Source organism: Podarcis erhardii, assembly GCF_964252035.2.
Source record: "Podarcis erhardii genome assembly, chromosome: 1".
In the NCBI taxonomy this organism is placed as follows: domain Eukaryota; kingdom Metazoa; phylum Chordata; class Lepidosauria; order Squamata; family Lacertidae; genus Podarcis; species Podarcis erhardii.
The window spans coordinates 36,393,024-36,420,774 of NC_138497.1; the positions used below are offsets into that span (position 1 = coordinate 36,393,024).

General features: G+C 41.9%; 1 protein-coding gene and 1 long non-coding RNA gene across 13 annotated transcripts in view; one reads left to right on the forward strand and one right to left on the reverse strand.

Annotated features, from left to right (window-relative positions):
* The window catches only part of LOC309344898, a 34,576-nt gene extending 16,393 nt beyond the window's left edge, over positions 1 to 18,183 (reverse strand). The window contains exons 1-2 of the long non-coding RNA XR_014157927.1: positions 17,667 to 18,183; positions 16,778 to 16,840 (exon numbers count right to left, since the gene is read on the reverse strand). This is a non-coding gene — a long non-coding RNA (uncharacterized lncRNA). The remainder of the gene's footprint in view (positions 1 to 16,777; positions 16,841 to 17,666) is intronic.
* The window catches only part of HECTD1 (HECT domain E3 ubiquitin protein ligase 1), a 64,895-nt gene continuing 45,943 nt past the window's right edge, over positions 8,800 to 27,751 (forward strand). For 4 of the 12 annotated variants that reach the window (XM_081857492.1, XM_081857493.1, XM_081857495.1 and 1 more), the window contains exons 1-2: positions 8,802 to 9,356; positions 24,135 to 24,401. In XM_081857492.1, the coding sequence (XP_081713618.1) occupies positions 24,262 to 24,401 (140 nt within the window). In that variant the 5' untranslated portion in view covers positions 8,802 to 9,356; positions 24,135 to 24,261. Of the gene's footprint in view, positions 9,357 to 18,334; positions 18,596 to 24,134; positions 24,402 to 27,751 lie in introns of those variants that run through there. The other 8 variants (XM_081857503.1, XM_081857499.1, XM_081857500.1 and 5 more) reach the window with 7 other exon arrangements.

The window sequence follows — 27,751 nt, forward strand, 5'->3', positions numbered from 1 at the left end:
TAACATTTGCCCTGTTCTTTCCAAGCAGAATCTTTTAATGCTCTGTGCCATGAAAACCCACTCTTTAAAGCTGAATCGGAGCAAACATCAATCCTTGTTTTCCATTGAAGTTTGCTCCTATTGAGCTTTAAAGAGCAGGTTTCCACAGGGAAAGGAGAGAAAAAAAGGGTGCTCAGACACAGAGCTTTAAATTGCGGACTGTGCCTGGAAAGAGCGGAGGAAAGCTAAGTGTGGATAAGTGTTCTTTATTTAGAATTAAAATGTTACTAAGGAAGTATTCTTCAATAGAAGTGTACCATATTTTGAACATCTTGGTAGAACTTTCTGTAGGCTTTGAAATCTGTCAATCATGGCTATTGGAGGTGTAACTGTGAACTTGTAAGAAGTGGATGTACAGCAGTCTTTTACAAGTAGAGCATAAAGGGAACAACTGTTCTCAGCACCTGTTGTTCAGAGTTAGTATAGTATACCTAAACATGGATATTTCATTCATTTACAGATTGGTACTCTTCCTTTCTAGTGTTCTCAAAGCAGCTCTCAATGTTCATAAAATGCCATGGCTGCATTAAAAACCCTGTTTTTAAAACAAAACCAGACCACCTGGAGCAGGCAATTTGAGGTCTTCACCTGCCTGTCCTGGTCCTTCCTACAGGTTTTTGATGGGTCTGTGCTGTGGGAGGGAGATGGTCCAGAAGAAGCAGAGGTCTCAGGGTGTCTGCCTGTCTCCCTCTGATGGATTTATCAACAGGTATTTCTTTAATGGGACGCGGGTGGCGCTGTGGGTTAAACCACAGAGCCTAGGACTTGCCGATCAGAAGGTTGGTGGTTCAAATCCCCGCGACGGGGTGAGCTCCCGTTGCTCGATCTCTGCTCCTGACAACCTAGCAGTTCGAAAGCACAAAGTGCAATTAGATAAATAGGTACCGCTCTGGCGGGAAGGTAAACGGTGTTTCCATGTGCTGCTCTGGTTCGCCAAAAGCGGCTTAGTCATGCTGGCCACATGACCGGCTCCCTCATACGCCGGCTCCCTTGGCCAATAAAGCGAGATGAGAGCCGCAACCCCAGAGTCGGCCATGACTGGACCTAATAGTCAGGGGTCCCTTTACCTTTACCTTTATTTATTTAATAAAGTTGCTTAACTTGTTTAAGGCCATCCATTATCTCCTCACCACCACCACCTTTTGAAGACCTCTCATATTCTTCTGGCATAGGTTTTCAAGATCCAAAAGGCACAGTCCTTCTCAACATACACAAGAAACCAGCAGATCCCTATATCCAATTGATGTTCACAGATGATACACTTTGTTTTTGGAAACAGTGCAACATATTAGAGCAGAATTAAGGATTGATAAGAAATTATTTGAGGCATGTATGTAATAATAAAAAAATGATTTAGAACTCCTCTCCCACATCATGACTTGTGCTGTCGTAGCTGCTAGTCTTATTTGTAGTCTCTGTCCAAGAGCAGGAACTGCAGAGGCAGCTCAGAAAATGCTGAATGGGAAAATCCAGAAATGGCATCTACACGCAGAACATTCTTTTTTGCATAAGAAATACCCAGAAGATGAAAGCCTCTTTTCAATCACTAAATTGGAGCAAAAATATATTAGCATGAGAAAAACCCACTGAATCAGGCCAATGGCACATCTAATCCCGTATCTTGTTCCTCCCAATAGCCAACCAGATGCCCCTGAGAAACTCGCAATGACAGGAGTAAAGGTAAAGGTAAAGGGACCCCTGACCATTAGGTCCAGTCGCGGACGACTCTGAGGTTGCGGTGCTCAGCTTCTGGGTCATGTGGCCAGCATGACTAAGCCGCTTCTGGCGAACCAGAGCAGTGCATGGAAATGCCGTTTACCTTCCCGCCGTTTACCTTACCTATTTATCTACTTGCACTTTTGTGCTTTCAAACTGCTAGGATGGCAGGAGCAGGGACCGAGCAACAGGAGCTCACCCCGTCGTGGGGATTCAAACCGCCAACCTTCTGATCGGCAAGCCCTAGGCTCTGTGGTTTAGACCACAGCGCACAACTTGCAATTTCCAGCAGCTGGTATTCAGAAGCAGAGCATGAGACACTTAATCTCAGGGTCGTGGGTTTGAGCCCCACGTTGGGCAAAAGATTCCTGCATTGCAGGGGGTTGGACTAGATGATCCAACTTTACAATTCTGTGATTCTGACAGAGGGTGTAGAACAAAACCATTGGGACTTTTAAAGCCATCCAAGTTGTTATCTATCACTGCCTCCTGTGGGAGCAAGTTCTGTAGTTTATGAAGAAGTGTTTTATCCGGAATCTTTATTACAAGTAGTTTTCATTCATATTTTGTAAATTTATGTGAGCCTACAGGAGAAGACAGGAAAGTGATTTAGTTAAGCTGGTTCTAGGGTATAGGTAATTATACTGAATGCATTTAGGAAGAAGATACCATCTCAGTTCCAGGGAATTTAGAAAATTGCCATGCCACCTCTTAAAAATTAAGTGCAGCATAAAGTCAAGTATAAACAACTTGCACTTTTTATGTAACCACTGAAGTTAAAAAGCAACTTCCTGCCTTGATTTTGCTGTGCTTGCTTATCCCTCCTAATGAGTTGCCATAGATGTTAACTACAGGATGTTGGTTCAGTTATCAAGAGACATAATTATAACAAACAATTCATTGTTATATTTAGAACGTGTGGGATCTGCATTAGTTTTCACATATGGGGGGGGAGAATTTCTATGCAGTAAATATATTAGCAGTGGAATGAAATTTTTCATTCTTAAGTCCAATTAAATATTTATTTAATTACAGGTTACAAAAAAGGGTATCCTTTTAGTTTATTTCAGTGTTGTACAAGTTTGTGTATTTCTTGACTCCCAAAGCAAGGTACCATTTTCTTCTTTCCGATAATGCTTTTTTAAGGCTTGTGCCTAAAGTTAATTATTGATGCTAAAAGTATAATCCTGGTGGGATTTGAGTGGTTGGTTTTCATTTGTTTGTTTGTATGTGTGTGTGGTTTGTTTCATTTTGCAAGTTGTTTTCTTCTTTGGCCACTCATACAAGTATATTTTAAAAATTTAGGCCATTATAGTCCCAATTCTTTTTCACTGCTTTTGATTTGCTTGCACCAAAAATGTGAGTGCACATGACTATTAACAGAGGCAAATTAGAGCTGAAGTGGAATAATTTATTTAATAGATTAAATGACATGTTTTAAGGCCGCGTACTTTGCCAATAACAGAGCTATAAAGGACTGTTGTAACTGTACGACGTGACACTTTCAGCCTTACTGAGGGAGGAAGATTTAGTACTGCAGTTAACAACCAACTCAAAAAGTCACCATTACTTTTTACTGCATGGAAACTAGCACATCCGTTCGCTCCACTTCTCTCATTTTCTCTTCTGTCTGGCCCTTAAAATTCTTTTTAATAGCAAAATGTTTGGTTCTTTGCATTTATATGTATTTATGAACACCTATCAGTCAGTTTACTACCTAAAGCTAAGTTGAGCTTGTTTTTTTTAACTGTTTTCCTCCAAAATTAGCTAAAGCACAGCAAGAACATTTTGGCATCCTGTGAAAAGCTGCATGTTTGAGAGGGAGCTGCCCGGACCTCCCATCTGTTCCTCTTGAATTATGCCAGTGCATCTCTGATAATGCCTCTGTGCTATTAGCTCTAATCATTTAACACCAGCATGGATGCAGGAAGCAGATTGAAGTGATAAATGCCAGACATAGCACAGTCTCATTCAATATGTAAATGGCTCCCATGCCAATTGGTTAAGAAAGTGTTCATGCTAAGCATACTTCCACACAGGATTTGAGGAGTTTGAAGATGGCGAATATTCCCAGCTGAAAGAAGCTTTTAGTTAAGGAGGCAGGGACTGCTCAGATTAAGATCTCCCCCACCTCCCCCCTCTCCCCCCCCAAAGAAAAATATATGCAAATATATGCAATTGATTTGGTATACTATTGATGAATACTATGGAAATTAAAAAGTATATGCATGATATATATACTGTATATATAATTCCAGTCAATTACTAGTAGAAAAGATAAGAAAAAAACAAAGCACATAAAATACGTTAAGTATATGCTTGTGCTAAATGGTGCATGAATGGTGCTTTACAGATGCACTTATAACAACTTAATGCTGCTAGATTTTTACACTTTGTGTTTTATATATGTAGGCCCTACAGTAGGGACTGAATTGTGGTTTGTTGCTGGGTATCTACTGAGGTGGCTTTTGGGGTGGGAGGTGGGGGAGTGTTATCTAGATCATCTGTACCCTATTAGAAGGTAAGGTAGCTGAGGTACTTAATAGGGTGAATCTCGCTACTGAAGTGAAATAACATCTGGTTGTAACTGTGGAATATCATCAAAACCATTATGACCTGGCCCTTGAGACCCTTGGAGTTATGTGCCTGGGAGGAAGGGAAGTGGTATGGGTGGGGGTGGGATCTCAGTGGTGATGGGCAGGGGAGCTATGGCATTGGAAGGCAAGTGCGAATATTCAGAAGAAGGGGCATTACCATCATAAAATCATTAACACTTCTTAGCTGCTCCCCAGAATGCAGAACCATAGGTGTCAACGTTTCCCTTTTTTAAAGGGAAATTCCCTTATTCCAAATAGGATTCCTTGCAAGAAAAGGTAAAAGTTGACAGCTATGTGCAGAACTAGGGTGATAATGTCAGTTGTCCCTCTCTTCCAGCAGTGCTGCTGGAAAATGCCAGGCTGGTCATGAACATGTTTTATGTGTTTTAATCTGTGTTACAAAGATATCTGCAAATGTGAACCAAGGCAGACATTTCAAAATCTCACTCAATCCTTCCATAGCTTTTCACACCTATAAACATGTTAGGATATGCTCTGAGGTTGATATCTAACTCTGAACTTGAGACTTCACATGGAACATATGTTTGCAACATAATTCTCCAAATGCCTACTTGACCTCTGCCCCTACTTAAAAAAGAGGGAACAAAAATTGTGTATATTATCTTGAATAGTGTGATAAATTACATTTGGTGTTCATGATTAGAACTTTATGGAAGAACCAAGCTTGAGCCCCACACCCATTCTAAAAGTCCAGGAATGAATAATGTCTTTCAAATACTGTGCTTTCTTTGTTTTTATGCATTCATAATTGTCATTCCACCCCCCCCCCAGCAAAATCAGTTACTTTCTTTACTAGCTGACGTAATAACCCATGCTGGTAGTAATCCACTTGACACAAATCTCTTCATTTTTCTAAAATCTCCATCTGTGATTCAGGCTTATTGAAACAGCAAAATGCAGAGTATTAATTTTCTGCTCTGCTTTGCTAGTAGTGAGGATGATGACTACAGAAAGCTTTTATATTTGGAAATGGTATCCACGAGAACTGAACATGGCTGTGTACTGGATTTTAGAGACTGAGGATATTGGACTTCGAGTAAAAGAACAAAACAAAAACTAGATCCAACAAGCCTCAATCTTGCCTGCCTCTGCTATAATCTAATGCCTTCTTTGATATAGAGACATGAAAACAACTGACTTTAAGATTCATGAAATAGGCCAGATATAAGTTGATTATAAAGAATAAGGAAGTTCCCAGACATCACAGGAATACGTATGACTTTCTGGGAAGACATAAAGTACTGTAATAAACAATGGTTTGTAGAACTGTCAATGTACTTCTTGTCAGAACTCAGGGCATAGGCCTATGGCTAGGGATTTTGTTCCTCATTTCTAAAATCTTAAATCCAGTTCTTCACATTTTTTGAATAATTTGTGAACTTTTTAAAAAACTCCCCATGAAAATTTTTCAGCATTCAGTGTGGGGATTATGTAGATTTGAATGAGCCCAGCCTGAGCTGAGCCTAAGTGGAAGGTTATGTGTCAGGTTCCACATGATTAAGTGGGCGGGCAGTGGTATGGCAAAATGTCATTGCACTGGAAGTGAGACATGTGGTAAAAACATCACATGAGTCTTTCACCATGTACCCAATTTAGTCTGAACCCATGAACTTCAAAGGCAGGCCATTGCTTCAATCAGTTGACAAAGTAGGTTTGTCACACTGACTGCCTTATGGGATATTCCTGCACTACATTTTCCACTTTGTTTTCTTCTTGTAGTGATATAGCTGGTCCACATGGAGGCAACAGAGATAAGGAGATAATTCCTTAATTTATTTTAAAGGGAAGTATTTGATTTAACTTTCCAGATACCAAAAGTGCCAGAAGTTGAATAATTAAGCCTTAAATTTTGTTGAACTCCTTTGGTTTTGAGAAGGGAAACAATGTCAAGACAGTTTTGTAAACAGAAATATATTTAATATAGTGAAATGTAATATTAATACAGTGGTACCTCGGGTTACATACGCTTCAGGTTGCATACGCTTCAGGTTACAGACTCCGCTAACCCAGAAATAGTGCCTCAGGTTAAGAACTTTACTTCAGGATGAGAACAGAAATTGTGCTCCAGCAGCGCGGCGGCAGCAGGAGGCCCCATTAGCTAAAGTGGTGCTTCAGGTTAAGAACAGTTTCAGGTTAAGTACTGACCTCCGGAACGAATTAAGTACTTAACCCGAGGAACCACTGTATATTAACAACAAGTACAAATTATGAATTTATATTTTTTAAACTTTACAATGTTCTATGTTCAATAAATATATTTGATTATAATCAGATTTATTAATGTTGAATTGCTTTCCTTGCTGCATGAATTTTTCAATTGTTTAAAGAACTGTGAAATCATAGTAGGATCATAGAAGCATAGCATTGTAGAGTTGGAAGGGACCCCAAGGGTCATCTAGTTCAACCCCCTGCAATGTAGGAACCTCAGCTATCCAAGACAGATGGCCATCCAACCTCTGCTTAAAAACCACCAAAGGAGGAGAGTCCACAACCTCCCGAAGGAGACTGTTCCACTGTCAAACAGCTTTTACTCTCAAAAAGTTATTCCTGATGTTTATTCGGAATTTCCTTTCTTGTTGCTATTTGTGGTAGGAGCTTTCTTTCTGATATTCACTACTTTTGTTTGTTCAATGTGCTGCATAATGATTCTTGCACAGTACTGCAGAAGGGAATAGCAAACAGCAGATGCAGAGAGGTGGCTTTGATCAGGCTGTGGCAAGAATAAAGAGGCAGGAATAAACTTCACTTGCCCAACCCTGCACTCAATAGGTTGCTATTTATACTACAGCAACAAAAACCTTGTTGCATCCATGCAATTCATGTCATATCTAGGTTGACCCTTACAGAGAGCAGCTTTGAAAACAGTGACCATGTGAAGGGCCTTAATTCAGAGACAGAAGAAAGAGCAGGACCAGATTAACATATGTACAGTATGTTCTCATGGATATCAACTCACAATGTTCACAGTGCAGACTTCCTAGAAATCAACAGATTGGTGATACAAGAATGATAAGAGACTGGAAAAGGCTTTGTATCCCAAAATCTTGTTTTTAGCATTTATTGAAATGCTGTTTGAAACCTTAATAAATTTTTATTAATAAATGTGCACCCTGATTTTCAGAGTTTCCCCTAAGTTAGTGAACATTTAAGTTAAAAATAAGCACATAACATACAAAACTTTCCAATAAAACACAGAAAAAAACAAAAGAAAATACTGATGAGTGAAATGCTAGAAACCAACAAATAATAAAACAAGTAGACACTCAGATTACTATAGCCAACACCAACAAAATAAAACAGACTTGCAAACTAAGTCTTCCTTTGAGATACAGCCTGCAAAAAACAGAAGTATCCAGATATTTTCAGAAAGCCTTCAGTGTTGTGATCCTACACAGCCTGGTTGGCAATGAATTTCAACATACTTTATCAGCGTCCTCAATATAATGAGAACACAATGTTCATCAAATTGTGCTTTTGAGAAATACCGCATATATAGCAGTAAATGCCAGTCACACATAATTGCAATTCCTTAAATAAATGAATGGACATTTGCTGGGATGATAATCATGCATTGGCTTACAACAAAGGCAGCAGCAAATACACAGGGAGAGAGAGTGAGAGCGCATAACCCACTTCAGGAATGTGCATAAAGTTGGAGCAAGTGGAAGCATGTCTGTACCAATGCCAGTCAAAGGAAAAGAGAGAAGAATAAGAATTCCAAATGCTTCTTCCTCTCTAGGAGAGGAGGGGAAATGACATCATATAGAGCCCTCCCTACCAATTGTACTTCAATGGTCTGAGTATCTGCCTACTAGCAATATAGCTCTGTGGACTAGGCCCCTTCTCATGTTAACTAGCAATAATATGCATTTGTTAGGTTTGGCTGCTAATGTCCCACAAACTGAAACGAAGTCATATAAGGCTTTGTGGGGCATGATAACCAGTGCTTTGAATCATGCTTGGAAACATCGACTGGTAGAAAGTGGTGTTGTTCTAACAAAGAGTTTCTGTTCTCCCTTTGACCAGCTCTCTGTTCCCAAGTACAGGGACTGACTCACCCCCCTTCACCGAACTACAGCTAAATACCACTTTCAAAACTGTTTTTGAAATTGTCAAAAACCCTAAGTCAAAAGTTCCACAGGGCATGTGCAGCTATTGTGGTTAGGCAAGCCAAGCTGTACTACAGAAAAAGTGTTAGTCATCCTAGAATAAGTGTGGGTCTGCATTCACAGAATGATTGCATGTCATCCTCTTGCAATTCCTGATTGGCTGAGGTCAAAGTTGACGCCTTCCTCATCACTTCAGCTCTTAGCCCGGCACAAGCAGGAAGTTTAAGCAGGGAGTTCACTTCCTGTCTGCTGGACTCACAAGCTTGAGGAGGCAACATCTATAGAACGTTTGCTCAATTATAGATTCTTTTTAAGCAGAAAAAGATCCTGTCTGAAAGATGCTGTTAGTTATGTCTGAAAGTGGAAGTTGAGCAGAAATGGCTATATAAAGACTAGACTGATGTTTTCAAATACAGTGCACTTTCAAAACTTACATTGCATACAGTCCTCAGGCAGAAACCACAGCAACATGACTAATCAAAACATTTGAAGAATGTAATAGTCAACCTTTAACACACTTCTCATTGCAGCACATTGCACAAGCTGGTGAATGGTAAACAGTGTGCTTTACAGCTGACGTAGCTGCACTTGTGATTACCGGGATCCAAGATTACAGACAGTGACACGATGGAAGAGCCACAAAGTTGACCCTATGTTCAGGCATGTTCTAGGATTTTACAAGAGTTAAACTGAAAGAGAACTGCTGGGATCTTAATATGAAGTTTCACCCAAACCCCCTTTTTAAATGAAAAAGATTTAACGCAGGATTTGCTTTTCTGGATAAAAGTCTTTTTCAAGAAGATGTCTGAAAAGCCATCTGGACTGAATAAGACATTACCGGTATACTGTGTAACCCTTTCAGTGGAAGTATCAAGTAAGTAGCTAATCCTTTTGACTGTAACAAGAATAATCTGAAACAGGAAATGATTTTTTTCTGTGAAAAAGCACAACAGATTGAAATATTTGTTTCTTTAAGAAAATGAATTGTAAGGTGATTAATTTAAGGATAAGATGGAAAAGGTGGATGTTCTGCATTCAGTGCTAGGTAGGAATAAAGCAGAAGTACAGAAAAACAAAATTGCTAAGCATTTGATCACAAGTATAATAAATGTGTTTTCTTCTTCTTACACTTGGAAAACTGTCATTCCAAGCCATGTTGCTAAGATCTATGGGGTCATTTAGGGTACCTCTACCATGCTCAGATTTCTGAATCCTGGAATGGTTTGATACACAGAAGCATCAGTCATGCAGTGTTTTGAAATATGACTAATGAAAATGTTTATGTTAAAATTTAAAAATGGCACAAATTTAATTGGTAAAGTGTGTGAGGCAGGAACTGTTTTTGTGATATTTTGGGGCATATAAATAAAACTAAAATCCAAAGGATTAAAATAAAAATATTTTGTATTGTTAATGCCATTTTAATAATTTATCCCAATTTGTTTTACTTTTTAAAACAACTGTCTATCATTTGAATAATGGCAGATTGACAGTAAAAAGTGACATGGTAAAAAGCATCAACTCCACAGTGCCTTTTAATTGCTTCACTGTAGACTATTTGGAATAAATGCTGATGTTTTCTATCTCAGGTAGGTTTTGCCCCATTTTAATTATGCATCAATAAATAAGATTTAAGCTAAAATATTTTTCTGATAATCGCTTATCTCCAGCTCTGTCCTATTTAACAATTAAAAATGAGTGGGTACTTAAACTTCTTGATTGAATTTGCTATAAAACAGCTAACCTCGCCAACAGTGGGATCAAAATGTTTTCCACAAGGCTCACGCCTTTCTATAGGCCCTGGTAACCTACTACCTACTGCCTGAAATTTATTTTGGTTTATAAGCCAAATGGTTTAGAAGGACAAATGTTCCATTGGGCTTACCCTCACAAATTCCCCTCAAGCCACCAATTTACTACTCCCATCTCCATGTTTCACCAGTCCACCCAGCTCATAAATTAGTCTCCATCCACAGGAACACTATCAATCCTTTGTGCTAGGTTTAGGTAGGCAGGTTTGTGTCTTACCAGATTTAGTATTTAAAGTTAAGTTAATATTTACTGGTGTTCTGTCCTGGAACCTGAAACAGGAGCTGATGGCATTACAATCAGCTTCCCCTGCCCTGATCATTAAAGAAAACCCAGAATAGCTGAATGGAGACTGAATGTGCTCTGTAGCCATGGAATGCTGACCAATGATGTGGGCAGGGCAGGTGATGGAAACTGGGTGGGAATGGAATGGACTATCCTGGAGGATGGCATAACTGACTGGAATACTAAACAGAACACTCCACAGAGCAATGTCAATTGCAGTCTCTCTCTCTTTTCAATTGATCCAATCTTGTTTGCACTCCTGTTTGTGGAAAAGATACATATGTGTTATTGGGTTTTTTTTAAGAAAAGAAGTCCAGATGAACAATCAGATGCATCTTTGTGTTCATGTCTCCTAATATACACATTTTTATATGTTGTCCAGTATGTGGGATTTTTGCAAAACATTTAATGGAGTGTATTTTGCACATGATTTTCACCAATATACACTTTTGTGTGCATATGCGGCATCACAACATTTGGAGAAGTACAAATTTATGAGAACTGTGTTTCAGTTCTCATATTGTTTTGGGAAGCATGAATGTGGTAGGTTCAAAATAAAATGCAAAGTGAACTAATTTCCTCTACCATCCCTAATCTCTGCTTTCTCTGACATACTTCATGTCATATACAGTGGTGCCCCGCAAGACGAACGCCTCGCAAGACGGAAAACCCGCTAGACGAAAGGGTTTTCCGTTTTGGAGGCGCTTCGCAAAACGAATTTCCCTATGGGCTTCCTTCGCAAGACAAAATGTCTTGCGAGTTCCTGCAGGGTTTTTTTCCCTCCCCCCCTTTTCCTAAGCCCCTAAGCCGCTTATCAGCTGATCCGCTAAAAGCCGCTAAGCCTTTAATAGCCGCTAAGCCGCTAAACCGCTAATAGGGTTGCTTCGCAAGACGAAAAAACCGCTATACGAAGAGCTTCACGGAACGGATTAATTTCGTCTTGCGAGGCACCACTGTACAATATTTTACAATCCACATATCTTCCCAATTTCCATTCAGTGGTAATTAAAATATAACTTCTTGCTGTTAAAGATCAGCATTATTTTACACTTATAATGATATTGACACATCACATGTCAGTCAGAGTAACTAAAGACTTCCTAAATGATGTCTGCCTAGGACAGTGACATGTGACTGCCTGGTCCTGTGTGAGGTGGAAGAACTGCCATTGTCTTCAGGTTCTCTGCATACTTCCATTTTCCTGGTGACTACAGGAAGGATCTGCCACATAGTCACCACTATTTAAATAAACTATAATCTTATGTTAATTATATTATTAACTTCTTTTGTGACTAATGGCCTCACTAAAAATGTCATGCAACTCTACAAAAAGAGCCACTGTGATGACCCAGTGTGCCTGAATGTGGCCTTTTTTCACAGCAAATCGCAGAGAGTAATTATATACAGAATGTTCTGAGTAGATGGTTCCTACTTAATGATGGATCTCAGAACCACAGATTACAGGTTTTAAAACTAGTGAGCTAAATCCTAACACTAGAATGACAGTTCAATTTATACCCTAGAACATGATCAGCAGATTATGCCCCATTAATTTAACAGAAACTATATTTCATATAATGCATGTTCAGAACTGCAGCGTTGAAGGTTGTAACACAATGTTTACTGATTATTTAGGGGTTTTTTTTTATAATGCATGTCATGATCAAAGGTCTTCCTAAGGCAGTTCACAATAAACACCAAGAAAAAAAATTAAAGGGTGCTCTATTTTATGCAGATTTAACCACACACAATTAAGAATGTTAACTAACCTCCAACCTTTTTACCCCTCATTCCTAAACACATTAACCCCAGTTGAGGGGATCCAATGTACCCAACCATATATGAACAAGGTTTGCCCATTCTCTTTCATGCTGAGGGAAATTCTGTGACATATTAAAAATGATGGTGTGTATACATTCACCAATAATGAAAACAAACAACAATTTATGTATATAGTCACTGTTAAAATATGTCTCACATGGTGGGTCTATCTGCAGAAAACTGTTTGTCTCAAGGCTGTGGTTGCCTCATGTGTAGGAATGAATGAAACAGCCTATTTCTGTCCCGTGTCAGTTTCTCCTACATGCAAAAATGAGTCCAGGACACTCTGTTCATGTGCAAACTTTTAAATAAAAGAGTGAACACTGAACAGTTCTACTAAAAAATAATAATTAAAAACCAGGTACTTATGAGGTAGGGACGTGGGTGGCGCTGTGGGTAAAACCTCAGCGCCTAGGACTTGCCGATCGTATGGTCGGCGGTTCGAATCCCTGCAGCGGGGTGAGCTCCTGTCATTCGGTCCCAGCTCCTGCCCACCTAGCAGTTCGAAAGCACCCTTAAGTGCAGGTAGATAAATAGGTACTGCTTTATAGCGGGAAGGTAAACGGCGTTTCCATGTGCTGCTCTGGTGCCGGTTCGCCGGAGCAGCTTCGTCACACTGGCCACGTGACCCGGAAGTGTCTGCGGACAGCGTTGGCTCCCGGCCTCTAGAGTGAGATGAGCACGCAACCCTAGAGTCTGTCAAGACTGGCCTATACGGGCAGGGGTACCTTTACTTATGAGGTAGTCCTTGGACTGGCTTCTTTGCACTGTACTGCAACTGTACTCTCCAGAGGCATATATTTTCCCCATACAATACCCTAGGAAGGGACTACACATTATGGCATATGGTTGCTTCCTGGGAGTATCTTAAAATACTTAAAACAAAAAAAAAAGCACATAGGCATGTCATAATGTCAAAGTTGTAATGTCTTTACAACTGAGTGGCTCAGGCTATTGACATGATAACCCCTGAGCCTACCTAGTGGCAGTGAAGGAAGCAAAGAAGGCTTACTTTACTGCCTCCATTGCATCATTATGCAGTCCGGAGGAGCTTTTCTGGGTTGTACGAGGCCTTTTACAGGCTGGCCCAAAGGAGGTGATAGAACCAATGGTACCTCACTGTGACTTGTTTGCAAAGCATTTTGAGGATAAAATCACCTGCATCTATCAAAACCTAGCAGATGAATCTCATGGGGTGTCCAGAGCACAGTCTAGTCATGTTGTGTTGGATGAGTTTCAGTTGGTAAGGCTCAAGGATGTGGACAAGGTGCTCAGATCAGTCAGGCTGACCACTTGCACTCTAGACCCTTGCCCCTCTTGGCTGATAAAAATCAGCAGGGAGGGAACAGGTGGCTGGGCCAGGGAGGTGATCAATGCCTCTTTACGAGGGGGTGGTCCCTGCCTGTTTGAAGGAGGCAGTGGTAAAACCACTCCTTAAGAAACCTTCCCTGGATTCGGAAAACCTAACCAACTACTGGGCAATTGCTAATCTCCCTTTCCTAAGCAAAGTTTTGGAGCGAGTGGTTGCAGACCAGTTCCAGGAGCTTTGGGAAGAAACTGATTTTCTGGATCCATTTCAATCAGGGTTAAGGCCCAGTTTTGGCACAGAAACTGGTTTGGTCCCCCTGTATGATGACCTCGGTAGAGAGAGAGAGACAAGGGAAATGTGTTAATTCTTCTCAACCTCTCAGCAGCTTTCAATACCTTTGACCATGGTATCCTTCTCGAGCAACTGTCCGAACTATGGGTGGGTGGCACCGCGTTGCGGTGGTTCAAGTCCTACTTGGATGGCCGTTCCCCAAGGGTGTTACTTGGGGAATCATAGAGTTGGAAGAGACCACAAGGGCCATCGAGTCCAACCCCCTGCCAAGCAGGAAACACCATCAGAGCACTCCTGACATATGGTCGTCAAGCCTCTGCTTAAAGACCTCCAAAGAAGGAGACTCCACCACACTCCTTGGCAGCAAATTCCACTGTCGAACAGCTCTCACTGTCAGGAAGTTCCTCCTAATGTTTAGGTGGAATCTTTTTTCTTGTAGTTTGGAACCATTGCTCCGTGTCCGCTTCTCTGGAGCAGCAGAAAACAACCCTTCCTCTATGTGACATCCTTTTATATATTTGAACATGGCTATCATATCACCCCTTAACCTCCTCTTCTCCAGGCTAAACATGCCCAGCTCCCTTAGCCGTTCCTCATAAGGCATTGTTTCCAGGCCTTTGACCAGGCCACAGGAATGCTTTTCAGCCCTGTGGAACCTTCAGTGTGGGGGTTCCACAGGGCTCAATCCTATACCCCACGTTGTTTAACATCTACATGAAACAGCTAGGAGGTTTGGAGTACGTTGTCAGCAGTATGCTGATGGCCCTCAGCTCTATTTCTCCTTTACATCAGCAGGTCAGGCAGTGAAAGTGCTGGACCAGTATCTTGCCTTGGTAATGGACTGAAGGAGCCAACAAACTGAAACTCAATCCAGATAAGACTGAGGCACTGTTAGTGGGTTGTTCCCTAGACCAGATAGGTGGGAGATTGCCTGCTCTTGATGGTGTTACACTTCCTCTGAAGGAGCAGGTTTGTAGATTCGGGATACTCCTGGATCCTTTGCTGTTGCTCAAGGCTCAGGTGACTGGGAGTGCCTTCCATCAAGCTTTGCCTGGTGGCCCAGCTACGCCTCTATCTGGACAGGGATAGCCTACTGTTGTCTGTGCTCTGGTAACCTCAAGGCTAGATTACTGCAAAAACATTCCTTTTTAACCAGGCCTTTGGTTGTTTTGATTGGCATCCTATGCCCTTTTAAAATGTAAGGGTTATTCTGGCGGGGGGGGGGGGTTATTGGGTTGTTTTTATTTTGATTATATATTTTGTGGTTTTATATTTTTATTTTCTTCTGTGAACCACCCTGAGACCTCTGGGTATAGGGCGGTATATAAATTCAATTATTATTAATAATAATATACAATGAAATGAGGTGTCAAGAGAACTGCCTTCTACATATATTATTATTATTATTATTATTATTATTATTATTATTATTATTATTATTTTGTATTGCCTTCTACATAGTGTAGTTGCATTGTCCCCATGGCTCTGCTGGTGTGTAAATGACAGAGACTAATGCTCAGATTTACATTCCAATTTGCCCATGAGTCCACGAGGCTGAAATGGTTAGGTTCTCTCCCAATTGTGGAGCAAACTGGAAGCCTCTGAAATCCTTACCAATGAGTGGAACTGCAGTCACTGGCAGAGGAAGAGGAGTGGGGGGGGGAGCGCCCCGTCCCTGGCAGCGAGATCCCAGTAGAGTGCCATCGCGGCTGCCATGCCCCTGCAGGCAGCATGCCCCACCCCCATGATGCACACCAGCCCCGCCCTGCCCCGCCTGCTCTTCGCCCCCCCCCCCAGCATGAAGCTCTGCCACTGACTGCAGTCACACATATATGGACTCTCTGCTTCCATCAACCTTTATGCTAAAGAGAGAAGGAACATAACTAGCACATGTGCTCACTGGAGAATTGTTCATTTTAACTATTTTTTTTTTAACTGCTTGGGAGTTCCCCTGGAACTGCTTGAGAAATATACATACCTTGTAAATTAACGGTTTGGCCATACTACATTACTCCATAAAGAGTGCCATTTCCATTTCCCATTTTTGGAGAGATGCAGCAAGCTCCAAAGTCTTTTTTTTTTAAAAAAAAAAAACCTCATTAGGACAGCTTCTCCCTCCTTTTAATTTGTGCCTTTGGCATACAGTGGTACTTTGGGCCAGAAATAGTACCTTGAACCTTACCAACTGAAACTCATCCAACACAACTTTGCTTCAGGATGAGAACAGAAATTGCACGACGACGGTGTAGCAGCAACGGGAGGCCCCATTAGCTAAAGTGGTACCTCAGGTTAAGAATAGTTTCAGGTTAAGAACGGACCTCCAGAACGAATTAAGTTCTTAACCCGAGGTACAACTGTATATTGGTTGGGAGGGGCTGATGGAAAAGAGGGCAGGACTCCTGCACCTTTAATAGTTGTACTGAAGAGCTAATTGCATCACAAGCTACACCTGCTAAAATTCTCCTCTTACATTCAAGGTGCAAGAGCCCTGTCCTTGTTTGGTTTTTTTTGTTTTGTTTTGTTAATATTTACATATACTTTGTATATAACTGAACTTACACTCAATTACTTAATATTATGTAGAATCAGTGAGCTAGTCAGAAATGTAGGTGTCCCTGAGAAATACTTCATTTGTGGTCCAAAACACTGGAGGTGTCACCCACCTCAACCCCTCAGTGTAGCATCAGACAGATAAGGCTTAGACTGGAGACACATAGACTCAAATGGCTGCTCAACCATTAATTAAATTAAATAACATAAAATAAATTAATTAAACTCACTTGGCCGCTCATTGTCCCTTGGTATAAATTGTTTTGTAGGATTGTGGTGAGGAGAGTTGAATCCTGAGCACATTGGGAGAAGGAATATAGGAAATATTATTAAATGCTGGGCGGTAAAATTAGCACTCCTTATATTGCCCTTCTAATGTGATGTCTTTGCTGCCCACATAGATTGGCTCTTCAAGTGGAGAAAACACTACAGGACCACCTTGACTAGGGATAATTGTTGGACTCCCAACTTCCAGCATCTTTGGATAGGGCTGATAGGAGTTAAGAGCCCAACAGTATCTGGAGGGTCACCCTATCTCTGACTTAGGCTGTGTACACCCCCTCCTACATTTAAAGCACTTTTCCTTTTCCTACAAATAACCCTGGAGATTGTCGTTCACCCTCCTAGAGTGACAATTCCCAGCACCCTTAACAGTTCCCACAAGTCTCTGGCAGTGGCGTAGCGTGGGTTGTCAGCACCCGGGGCAAGGCAAGTAATTTGCACCCCCTAACCTGTGGATTTGCGCCCCCTAACCCTAACCCCCAGATGTTGCGCCCGGTGCGGCTGGTCCCCCCTGCACCCCCCACGCTACGCCACTGGTCTCTGGTGGTGGGCAATGTGCTTTAAATAGACAGTGTGCAGTACATGCAGTTGGAGAACAACCTGCTGACCCAAATGGCCAGGTGCACTCACTGCCCCAGAAGGGCGGAGTATAAATCATAGTATTAAAAATTTTTTTTAATAAAAAATATATAATGAAGGCAACCGCATTTCCCTTCTGAAGTCCCCCTCCCCAGCGGAACTGCAGTTCTTATAATCCCTGCCCATTCCCCAGGCTTGTTGGGCCTGAGGGGAGCGACCCCTTTCTCCGAGCTACAGCTAGGAGGACCCTGCGCTCACCCAAGAAACTTGGTTGTCGTTAATAAACTCGCCCCCTCACATCCCGCTTTAAAGCCACAGGAGCCAGTGGGCCGCGGATCCCGCAAGGTAATGGCGACTCGTGTGAAGAGGAATTTCTGTTCCTCACGTCCAGTCCCTCGTTCGCCTGCTGCTGCGACTCAAGTTCGCTCCTCTTTGGCCAGGAGAAGCTGGGCCGAGGCGGGTGGGGAGACATGTGTAGTCTATGATCTGAGGGGAGGTCGCTTCTTCCTCGTTTTTAACGAGGGAGGGGGGAGAATAAAAGTTCGCCATTGCGCCCTGAGGAACGCGATAGGGCGCTTCCTGTTGCTGCTGCTTCCAATTCAACACATCTCGACGCATCCCCAACGTTACGGAGAGGCGAGGAAGCTGAGGGAAAAGCAGTCCGAGAAGTAACCGGCGGCGGGTAAGGAAAGAGCGTAGGAAACGCCGGCGCGAGCTTGGCTTCCGCAGCGCCCCCTCTGCCGGCCCTCGGTATCTCCCCGCGCGGCTCCCGGAGTCCGACCGAGCGTGACTCCGAGGCTGGCGGGCTCCTCCCCCTCCCGCTCCCCTTCCTCCTCCTCCTCCTCCTCCTCCCCCTCTCATGTCTGTGGCGCTCGCTTCCCCGTCCCCCTCCCCCTCCCACTCTTGTGCCGGGAGGATCAAGATGGACGGGGTGCGTCGCTGCCTGGCGATGGACTGAGGGAGGTGAGCGAAGGACGCCGGGAAGCTGAGGCGGCCACAGCGGCGGCGGCGTCTGAGGAGAAAGTCTGCGGCGCCGCGGAGAGCGAGCGAGTCACTCACTCGGGCAGCGCGGAGGAGGAAACAAGAGCGCGGCGGGGCCTCGCCGCGGCCTTTCCTAAGCCGCCTGACCGGGTCACCCTGCGAGGCCTGCGGCTGCCAGACAACGCGAGCGCCGCGGCCCGGCCCGGGTAAGAAGAGGAGGCGGGGAGAGCTGGGGCTCCGAGGCAGGCGGTTCCGGGACGGCTCCGCCGCTGGTGGGTCGGGCTGGGCTTCGGGGTCCGTGTGGGGAAGGCGGCTGGAGCGGGGAGGCTGGAGAGAGGCCACGCCGAGTCCAGGCGCGGCGGGGCTTGGTAGGCCTGGGGAAGCGGAGGGTTTGGGGACGGGAGGGTAGCCAGCGGGGTCGCCTGTCCGGGCTGCCGCGAAGAGATCTGGTTGGGGCCTGTGGGCCTAGTAGGAGGCGAGGCGAGCAGGTGCTTCGAGCCCTGGGCTGCGGGCCCTGTGGAGGGGAAGTGATCGGCTTCCTCTCGGTGCCTGAGCTTGTGGCCTTACGTTGTTTTCGGCTCTCCTTTGTGACTCGGGGCTGTAATGCTAACCGTGTCTACTCGGGAGGGAATGCTATTGAGCTCAGCGGGGCTTACTCTCGGAGGATTGCGGGTGGGGTTGGATTGCAAGCCGGATCTGTAAAAGTCAGTGTGACATCCCTGGCTGTATTGTCTGGCGTTGGCTTTATTCAGTCTCGTCGTAGAAGGTCGGCAAATAACGTGTGAAGGTACCTCATGGTCAGGCTGTCGGTCTGTGTAGCCCAGTAGTATCTACTCTGACCGGCAGCGGTTCTCCAAAGTCTTGGGTAACTTCCAGCCCTGTTACCTAAGAGCCTTTTAACTGGATATACTACGGACTGAACCCTTCTGCGTGGAAAGCATGTGCTTTGCCACAAAAGTGTGGCCCCTTCCCCCACATTTATTACTTTGTTGTTGTTACCTGGGGTTTTTCATCCTGCAGGAATTATTCTATTGTTTTTAGTTTGGTCTCTCATGCAGACCAAGTTGAAAGTAAGTTTGACTAGTTTCTATGTAACTTTGTTTGTAACTGGGTAGTATTTTACATCATAAGGCTGGTTTTTTTCTGGAATGCTCCCCTCCCCCAAATGTTGTTAAAAGGTAACATTATTAATTGCTAACACGTCACAAGCAAACACACAAGCAGACTTTGCCCAACAGTATATTTTTTTAAAGGCACAATTCTGGAGAGAGTCTTCCTCTCCCTAATACTTCAGCACTGAAGAAACTTTGTACAGTTAACTTTTTCCATGTTTGTAATATAATTCATTTATGGAAGGATAAAAGCAAATGTGTGAAAGGGCATATTTACTTCAGCAAACTGCTTTTGTGTGTGGTGGTTATATTGATCCAGGAACAGCCTCAGGTTTACAAAAATAGGTAATTACCTGTATGTTAGAGTAAGAAACTTTAATATGGCAATAAAGATAGCATTTAGCTTTTGAAGTACAAGGGAATTATAAGAATTTTTCAGCTGTTTTCAGCTTATCATTAGTTTTTATACTGGTTTTCTATAACAAATTATACCCAAAGTGGCTTAATACATAAGAAAGAGCGATGTGTATCAGATTTTTTAAAAAACCTAGTAATACAACGTATCAGCAGTACATTAAGATAGTAATCCCTATCAGTAGCCTATCAAATCGCTGAGACCAATTAATTTTTTTTAAAAAAACTTTAAAATATTTTTTTAAAAGCAACATTGACATAAAGATTAATATCAATCTCTAAAAACTATTTAAAAATTGAATGACAACAAGAACAGAACTTAAGGAACATATAAATAAGTAAGCAATGCCCAGAAGCAGTGGGAATGGCATACATAGCTTAGTGCATATATAGAAAGATATAATTTGATGTAAATCAAGTCAATAAGGTATAGCATTCAAAATACATTCCCTGATCTCTCCATTGCATTGGAAGGCCATGCCAAAAAGTTTCAAAATACCGGGTAGTTCAGTAAACCGGTTACCAGAGCATGCACTTTTGTGTCCAAGCTATCCCTTTCCAGGAGCAGTTGTAGCTGGTGAGGCAGCCAAAGGTGACCAAAAGCACTCTGGGCCACCATTGCCATTTGGACCTTTGGTGACAAGATGGACCCGGGACTACTCCCAGACTACAAACTTGCTCCTTCAAGGGAGTGCATTCCTATCTAGAGCAGGCTGTCTGCCTCATTCCCCAACATGAGAACCAACAACCCAGAGGACCTTCATCTTTCCAGGATTCAGTCACAATTTATTGACTGTAATCTAGTTCATTACAGTGGTCCAGCGCCTGCACACCCTCCACTGACTTAGATGACAGAAGTAATAGAAGTGGTTGTCATGCCATCACTATCCCAAAGGTACCCAACTCCATATCCCTTAATGACTTCTCTAAATGGCTTCATATAGATATAAATATCTTGGGGGACAAGATGGATCCTTGTGGTATCCCACAGCGCAGCTGCTATGGGGAACAGCAAAAGACTCAATGCAGCCCTTTGTAATTGATCCTGCAGGTAGAAGCAGAGCTACCATAACACCACACCTGTAGAGTTGGTCCAGCATAACCCCCTACCCTGCAGCATTGGTCCAGCAAGATACCATAGTCAGTGGTATCAAAAGCTGATTAAAAGTCCAAGAGAACCAACAGAGTCATACTATTCTTGTCTCTGTCATAAAGCTGCTCATTCATCAGGTTAACCAAGTCTGTTTTGGTTTCAAAGCCTGACCTGAAGCCAGACTGAAATTGGTCTAAATACTTTGATTCTTCTAAGAACACCTAAAGGTGGCCACTCCAGCACCTTGCCCAAGAAATGGGGCATTACCAACAAGGCATTCAGTCCCACAGTAGTAATGGGATATTATGTGGTGGAGATACCACCATTTTCTAATCACTGCTGCTTTCTGCCTGCCAGTGAATAAGGTGGGAGGAGTGGCTATTACTTTTACCTACTGAGGTTGGGTTTTTTAAATTCTCCCACCCATGGACTGCTATGGTGGGGGTGGGAATAACACTAGTTCCTGGGCTGGCATAGTTTTGCCACCATTCTTGGAGTATTTCATGAGAGTGAGATTTCATAGGATTCTGTGGGTCAGGGTTTTGACTGACATACCCACAGAATGTCTCCCTTTGTCCTTCACTGTGGATGATTGTTTCTGCCTGTGGAATAGCAGTGGCAGTAGACATCATTTCTCTGCTCACTGAGAAGGTCTGGAGCATCTGGACAACTTTCTTGGGAGTTTAGGGTATGTTCTGTTAGAAAGATGCAGCTCTGAGGTCAGTGAAACTTTTAAGTAAATATGAATTGGCTTGGGCTGAAGCTGTGGATAGTGCAGTCCAAAAGAGTGCTGCTAGTGTAGCCTGTAATTGCCACATTTGTTGGTATCTCTTCACTGATATACATACCCTTTCTGTTACAAATAGGCAGTTTGTTAGAGGGATGTTTGTGTCAAGGTGAATGAAAACAGCAACAATCGGAATTCTTTAAACCAAAATTTATTAGGGTAATAGTCAGTGTTGGTTATATTCAGCGTAGACTCATTGTAACTTATGGACAAGTACATTGATTGCATTGAGTCTACTCTAAGTAATATTGGATATCACACTAACTTTATTTCCTTAAATATTTAAGGAATATTTGTTCATATTAGCAATATTATGGCAGCAGAAAAGTTCCTTCTTAGTCTTTAGGATTCATTTTAATCATTATGTGGTCACTACTTGCATCTTGGAGGGGATCATTATGTCATTACCTTATAGCCTAAGAGGAAGATAAAAAATGCTTCAGTAGATGTTCCAGTAGTAAAAAAAAAAACTTGATTATTATTTAGGAAGAGGATGTTAGTTCTTGAACTGCTAGTGTTCGGTTTCCCCTTTACAACCATAGTTATTTCTTACAAGGTATAATTACAACATCAACAAATGAATGCATAGTATTAGATACAAGCACTGATGAAGTACTGGAACATTGTGATTGTGACATTTTGCTGGTGTTGCCCTTTTTGGAACTGCTGGGCTTGATGTTGCCACCTTCACATAATCAACCTATGTGTTGTATGCAAAACTCTAACATGGTGAATGAAAGGATATAAAGAAGATTAAAAGTTAGGGCAGAAAAGCATATCAAATTCCTGGGAACCACTATTAATTTTTTAGGCATCAGGCTCCCTCTAACTAAAATCCTTAGGTATCAATACTATTTCTGTATCCTTGGGTGATCAGGCACTTGGCACTTTTACAGCCCTGGATAAATTACCGTATTTTTCGCACTATAGGACGCACTTTTTCCCCTTCAAAAATGAAGGGGAATGAAGGAGCGAAGACGCCATAGCCCCGCGACTCTCTCCCGGCTGGAGAGGTGACGCGTGGCTATGGAAGGAGCCTCTATAGCCGCGCGTCACCTCTCCAGCCGGGAGAGTGCGCGCGGGGCAAAAGAAGCCCCCCGCGACCCTCTCCCGGCTGGAGAGGTGATGCGCGGCTATGGCAGGATCCTCTTTAGCCGCGCGCCACCTCTCCAGCAGGGAGAGCGCGTGAGGGGCTAAAGAAGCCATAGCCCCGCGACCCTCTCCCAGCTGGAGAGGTGACGTGCAACTATGGCAGCAGCCTCTCCGCTGCGCCTTTCCGCTGCTCCCTGACCTGCTCTTTGAGGCTGGTGGTGGGCTTCCTCCGCCAGCCCCAAAGAGCAATTCGAAAGGAACCTGAAGCCTGGAGAGTGAGAGGGGTCGCTCTCCAGGCTTCCAAGGTAGCCGCCTGAACGGCACCTTGTTTTAGAGCGGGAAAACAAGATGGGGAAAATTCTCCCCCTCTCTGCGCAGCGCCTCCTGTCGCTTCGCTGAAGGGACGCTGGGCAGAGAGGGGGAGAATTATTTTTTCTTGTTCTCCCCCCTCTAAAACAAGGTGCGTCCTATTGTCCGGTGCGTCCTATGATGCGAAAAATACGGTATTTTAATAACATGAGTAATGTTTAATATCTGAGTACTTTTCCAATTACAGTGGTACCTCTGGTTAAGTACTTAATTCGTTCCGGAGGTCCGTACTGTTCTTAACCTGAAGCACCACTTTAGCTAATGGGGCCTCCTGCTGCTGCCATGCCGCCGGAGCACAATTTCTGTTCTCATCCTGAAGCAAAGTTCTTAACCTGAAGCACTATTTCTGGGTTAGCAGAGTCTGTAACCTGAAGCGTATGTAACCTGAGGTACCACTGTTTACTACATCTTTGGGCAGCACACACACACGCTTTTATATAGTGATATTTTTAAACATGTTTCTAGTTGTTATGGCTCCAATGATAACCTTGAAACTGTTTTAGCAGTGCCTTGTGAAATCTCCCAACACAAAACCAATTCTGTTGGTCAAGGATGACACTGTGCAGCACTTTTTCAATGACTAGCACAAGGAAAATAAAGTATACTAAATCATCAGATATTGTGCATAGTTTATCCTGACTGCAAGACTTAGGTTACTGTGGTACACATTTATTTCTGAAGCGTGCATTTTTTTGCAGTAAGTATCTGCTTGACAAATCTACATATATACTCAGAAATAAATTCCATTCCATTCAATCAGTCTTTCTCCTGGGTATGTATGTATAGAATTGCAGCATAAAAATGTTGTGATACGGTTGGGAAGCACAATTTAAAATTTGACTGTACACCTCTTGATGGATTGCTTTTTCTTTTTTTAGGCGAAGACTACAGAAACCTGGGATCTTTGCAGAGTGGAAGATTTTTTGCACTCAAGTTATTCTGACCATATTTTAAAAATATTTTTGGGTTACTTTTTAATTTAAGAAAAGGCAGCTCTTTAAAATCATGGCAGATGTGGACCCAGATACATTGCTCGAGTGGCTGCAGATGGGGCAAGGAGATGAAAGAGACATGCAACTCATAGCTCTGGAGCAGTTATGTATGCTGCTTTTGATGTCTGACAATGTGGATCGATGCTTTGAAACGTAAGTAAGTTTTTATTTTCATAATTTCATGCAGGCTTACATCTGCTGATCAATTTCATCCACATCATGCTGAAATACTGCTGTTTGAATCTGTTAACTAGTGTTTCTAGGCAGACTTGAGCAATCCATTGACACCTGTAGTGATCATTAAAAGAAGTAAAAAAAAGAGCTGCTGTAGCACTATCTGTTTTAACATCAGGTTTGTACTCTTGTTAAAGGCATGTTTCTTCTGGAGGCAGCTGGACTAATTTCCTTCTTGGGAGCTTGCTTGCTGCTTTTAGCATGTGTGCAGATCCTTGGGTATAACAAAAACATCTGCATTACAGCTTTTGCTCTACTTCATATGGATCTATTGGGGGGTGGAAGATAATTTTAATTAAGCGTGTTTCCAAAAAAGGTGACAGAAGCAAGATCATTTTTAAAAGATCAATTTTTCATTTCAATTTCTTCTAATTCTTTATGCTCTGAAATATTTAAGATTAGTGTTCGGTTCAGTTACTGTTAACTTTAAAACTTAGCAGAGGGTTTCAGCTGTGCATTGACTAAATAACAATTATAAAATGTTGCAGCTGAAATAGATTTTAGTACTAACCTTAGAAATTATGGGTCATAGTGGACAAGTTTGTTTTATAGTGCTTATACCATATCTTAATGTTTTAAAACATGATTCTCTTCTGAGAAGCTGAACTGAAAGTTAATAATTTTTAAGGTCTCTAGATTGTGTCAGTTGCTGTGGATGACTGGAAACTATTATTAAATAAGATACCTTTACTTATTGATACAATAGGAAAGAACTGTGGAGATTTAATAAGGTGCCTTTTGTTTTTGAGATTAATAGGATTTTTTCTTTCCTTCAAAAGCTCGTAAGAGTAGTTGTTATTAGAACAATATTGCTTTAAAAGTTTTTATTCTGAGCAGTAAACTGCTTTTTATTATGAACTAGAAAAGTTTCCCAGTTGTAATGAAATACATCTGCCAAGAGTAAGTAAACCCTTTGTTGTGACCAGAGAGCTTAAGAAAACACAAATTTTAGGGGGGAAATGGTAGCAAGAATGCCTTGCCTGTTCTTGAGCCCCTATGTCTATTAGTTCTGGAACCATATTTTACCTAAAGTCAAGGAAAATGGAACATCTTTGCTATTTAAAAGTATGTTACTATGACTGAGAGCCTTAAAACCACAAACTTAAAATTAGTGAGATGGACACTGGAGATGCACTCTGGTCCTTAGTGGACTTAACTAGTTTAAATGCAACCACTTTGGTATATAGGTTAGAAATTTGTTTTTAAAACTGTTGACTTTCAAAAAGCATTTTACAGGTAGTGATGTTCATTTCAGTCCTTCTGTCCTGTTAATATTAGTTGGTAGTGTTAAGTCACCTTTCTGTGACTGTGATTCAGGGAGCCTGATCATTAGTCATCACATTTTTTTCACAGTAACACTTCAGAAAGTTTTAAATACTATATATACTTTGATGCATTTACCACTGAATTTTAAAATGATTGCTTCCACCCTATGTTTTTAGCTTTTTATTTTAGCTGTAAGTAAGCAGCCTTGGTTCCCTATCCGGGAAACCATCAGGATATAAATAAATATAAATAATAAAATAATAAATAATAAAATATCCAGTGTTAGTCATACTTTGAATAGACTTGGTGGGAGAAATTCATTGTAGCTCTATGGCAATTGTTCCATCAGCATAAGCATTTCAGCTAGTTAGAATGATCCCCCTTCCTCCCCCCTGCAATGTTCTGGGGATTCTTTTGACACGCACCAAGCCAATTTGGGGAGGAGGGGGGAAATCCTTGCACAGACTTCTGTTAGAGGGACTTGTTAGTTGGATATCATCCTCAGAGTTTTAACCACAGAGCTAGAATTTATAGTTGAAGTTGTGCAGAACCATCTTTATTCAATTACCATAGTAAAATTGTTATGGGTAACATTGGTGCATGGTGTTTCCTGTCTATTTGCTACTCTGTTTGTAAATTTCAGAAATCTTTAAATTTCCCTCTATTAAAACTAATTGTGACACTGGATTCATTTGTTAGGTAAATAAGAACTCAAGAGTTTATTTATTGATTTTTTTTGTCTTTTTCTGTGGGGTAATGTTATTTATCTTGTATTTGTTTCATGATGTGTATGTGTATTTTGTCTCTGTTTTAAAGTATATTCCTTGCTAAAATGAGCAGCCCTGCTCAGGCATTGAATTCTGTGTGTTCCTAGGCTTGTCTGTGCTTCTATTTATATGTATACATGAACATGCAATTTGCATGTTTACCTACAGAAAAGGAGGGTGGAATCTTTAATCTGGAGACAGTTACACACAATAGGGGTGACTGTACCGTGTTAATGCTATTTTACCAATGTTAATATGCTATTGCTTGCTTGGAGTAATTGGCAAGAACTAATAAATTTAAAAATAAATGTGAATAATATAGTATTTATTTAGGTTGAATAGTGGACAGTGAGTAAAATGGTTTTGCTGTTTGAGGCAACAAATGCAGTGTTACAGAGTAGCAAGATGGCTGGCTAGTCACTACAAGTTATTACCCAGGTTACCCAGACTCATGTTTCTTGAATAAAACTTTACAGTACTTAAATTCTTCCTATGGCAGCAATGGAAATGGACAGAATGGAGAGTTGCCATATGTGGAGAGGGACAGGCTCTAGGGATTCATTGGGCTGCAGGTAGAATAAAGATTTAATTTATGGAATTTCTAAACTTTCAGGTTCATCCAGGTTGACTCAAACCTTCAGTGGTTTAGGGCCACTTAGCATGATTTTATGCAATAAGCCACTTAATGCCTACTGCCTCTTCCAGGCAAATTGGTTCCACTGTATCTCCAGGCATCTTCAAAACATTCTGGGTGGTGGCTTGTGGCAGCTCATGTATGGGCTGTTCCGAATGGTGGGCGGGCACATACAGAACTCTGGAGAAGCCACCCTATAGAGGAAGTACAAAATAGTTCCATGGAAGGTATATTGTGTGAAACAGCCATTAGAAAGGTATAATGGTGATGACAGTGAAACACATTGCTGATTAATTTCACATTTTTTCTCAATATTATAACTCTTTTCTCATCACAGTTGTAATTTGGGTGATTATTTTGCATCTATTTGAATTGGAGTATGTGCAAAAAACTTGATTCACTTATCTTGCTGTCATTTCATTACAAAATTTAAAGGCATTTAGCTCCTTAACTTACTGGATCTTTTCCGAGTTCAGGGTTTTTAAAGAAAAAGGTTTTATTGCTTTAGGCAAAGCAATTTTCTGTGCACAATCATTATTGTGGAATGAAAACTCAGAACTGAGTAGACAAATCTGATTATGGAGTGAACATACAGAATAACA